Raw genomic sequence first — 2,228 nt, forward strand, 5'->3', positions numbered from 1 at the left:
CAGTACAGTTAATTAATCTTGCATTTTTCCGCTCCTCAGGACCGCCCCCCTAGTCGAAGTTTTCACGACTTCGGTCGACCAAGATTTTCTTTGGTTGATTGCAGCCCTATTATCAACAAAGCACTCTCTAACTCAACTTCTGTTTGTTTCCAGTTGACCCAGTTGATACAGAAAGCACCAAAATGGACTCCAGTTTCAGTCTTGCGGGGCTCCCCGGCTCTCCGAAGAAGCGTATTCGAGTGGAGTGTCGGTGTGGTTCAGACTCGTGTCGAAAATACTTGTTCTGACAAAGGACCGCTGGGAACACTGACTGCAGTGGAAAGATGAGGAACGTTCAACAGATTTGTATATGAATTTATTTTTTTATTATTTGTTTATTGAGGCTGAATTACACCCTCAACATTTTGTATGTGAACATGACAAACTCTTCCAGCATGAAAACCGCAATCTAGAATCTCACATCTATGATTTCCTTGAACAGAGCTGCTTGGTTTCCACTGAATTGAATGCGGCTTCAATGGATTAGTACTTACTTAGTACTTAATTCCAGTGACGTAAAATATATTTCTATATTTACGATGAGCATGTCTGTAAGCCCATCCTTACAGAGATGTTTTACTTTTTGAGTAACTCATGTTCTGTGCTTGCTTTCTCTGTGCTGTATAATGTATTCTATAAGAACATTAAACAGGTAGTTGCCCAAGCCTGTTCATCACTGTTAAAAGATAATTCCGGCTTATTTTAGCTTTTTCTTTTTTTTTTTTTAACCCATACTAATGTCTACCTTGTACTCACCAAGTTAATAGCTGAGACTTGGGAACACAGCCACATCACTAAAAAGAAGTCTGAACGGTTATTAAACAAGCAGGTTACAAACAAAACTCCTGTTTATTCAAACTTTTTTGGAAGAGAAACAGAAGGCGAACCGTTATGACTTGAACGGTTGGTTTTATACATCAATCACAGGTTACAGACCCACTCTTGCTTCAGATTTGACCTACTGTGCTTACTGTAGTTCACTGTAGAATAAGGAATTATTAGCAATGTTGCTACATTCTCCCGTCCAGTTTAAGCTTTTAAGGAAGTTGTTGCTTTGTTTCCAACCTGTCTTGACTGCTGGGATCTCTTGACCTTATGTTCCCACATCTTCCTATTAACTTGGTGAGTGCATACTGGTAGAAAATTACAGACAAAAGTATGAAAATTAGATCTAAACCGGAATACAGTTTTAACCTATAGTTGTATTGGTCCACTTCCCCCCCGATATTGCTGTAGCAACCTGTGTTGATGTCTTGAAACTGCAGTAAATGGCTTCTTTGTATTTTTTTAACTTCTAATTATTAAATGACGATACAGTTGTCATGAAAGTCTCTGGGCAGTCACTACATTTTACTAGAAAAATGGAACTGAAAAGCAACCATAGCCACAGTGCCAGTGGTTGGTTTTGCTCATACCAAATACGCTTTGGTTCTTGTACTGCAAATTGTAGGCACATTTTTACCATTGTCATCATCCGTATATCCCCGACTGTCCCCATGCCCCATGAAAACTTACATGAGACTCCGTGTCTTAGAAGTCAGTAGGTAAAACTATCGGCATGGCCAAACACAACCCGGGATAAGTTGGAGAATGTTTTTTCTGTATTTTTTTTTTAATTTTTTTTTTAGGTGGTGTGGGGAGGGGAGTGCGTGGGGAATTACTTTTCAGTTAAAGGGGCGCTATGCAGTTTTGGCCATTTCTTCGCTGTTTTCTCACTTTTTGCTCGCAGGCTTCTCTATAGATCTATCTAGGGGTGAGCAAGACGACAACCACCATTCATCTTGGGACAAAAGTCATATAACCATTCCAATGACTCCGATGCTGTTCAGTTAAGGTAAATTAAGCTAAAAAAAACTGCATAGTTCCCCTTTAACTTTACTTTTCGTCACTCTTGTGACTCTGTACAGTATCTATTTTGTGGTCAAATAGGTGATTCTCTTACAGTTTAAACTAAACATTTTAGTTATTGGTATTCCAGTGACTTTTTTATAGGTAGAGAACAAAAACAATGTAAATAAATAGCTTTAAAGTTAACTGCTGCTTTTATGTTTTTATTGTTGCAGTTTGACTCTGTTTTGAATGTTTTGCATATGGAGTTAAAACAGTGATGGTAAGTTTTGGCATTGAGCCATTGGATTATATTGTTTTGTAAATCTTGATTATTATTTAGTAGGGGTGATCCGAGTATC

General features: G+C 38.2%; 1 protein-coding gene and 1 long non-coding RNA gene across 3 annotated transcripts in view; one reads left to right on the top strand and one right to left on the bottom strand.

Annotated features, from left to right (window-relative positions):
* The window catches only part of LOC116693088 (histone-lysine N-methyltransferase SUV39H1), a 24,982-nt gene extending 24,624 nt beyond the window's left edge, over nt 1-358 (top strand). For both annotated transcript variants that reach the window (XM_032521790.1, XM_032521791.1), the window contains exon 6: nt 154-358. In XM_032521790.1, the coding sequence (XP_032377681.1) occupies nt 154-287 (134 nt within the window). In that variant the 3' untranslated portion in view covers nt 288-358. The remainder of the gene's footprint in view (nt 1-153) is intronic.
* LOC116693090 (uncharacterized) overlaps nt 1-2,228 on the bottom strand; it is a 124,584-nt gene that overhangs the window by 109,032 nt on the left and 13,324 nt on the right. The window lies entirely within an intron of this gene.

This window comes from Etheostoma spectabile, chromosome 7 (assembly GCF_008692095.1).
Source record: "Etheostoma spectabile isolate EspeVRDwgs_2016 chromosome 7, UIUC_Espe_1.0, whole genome shotgun sequence".
In the NCBI taxonomy this organism is placed as follows: domain Eukaryota; kingdom Metazoa; phylum Chordata; class Actinopteri; order Perciformes; family Percidae; genus Etheostoma; species Etheostoma spectabile.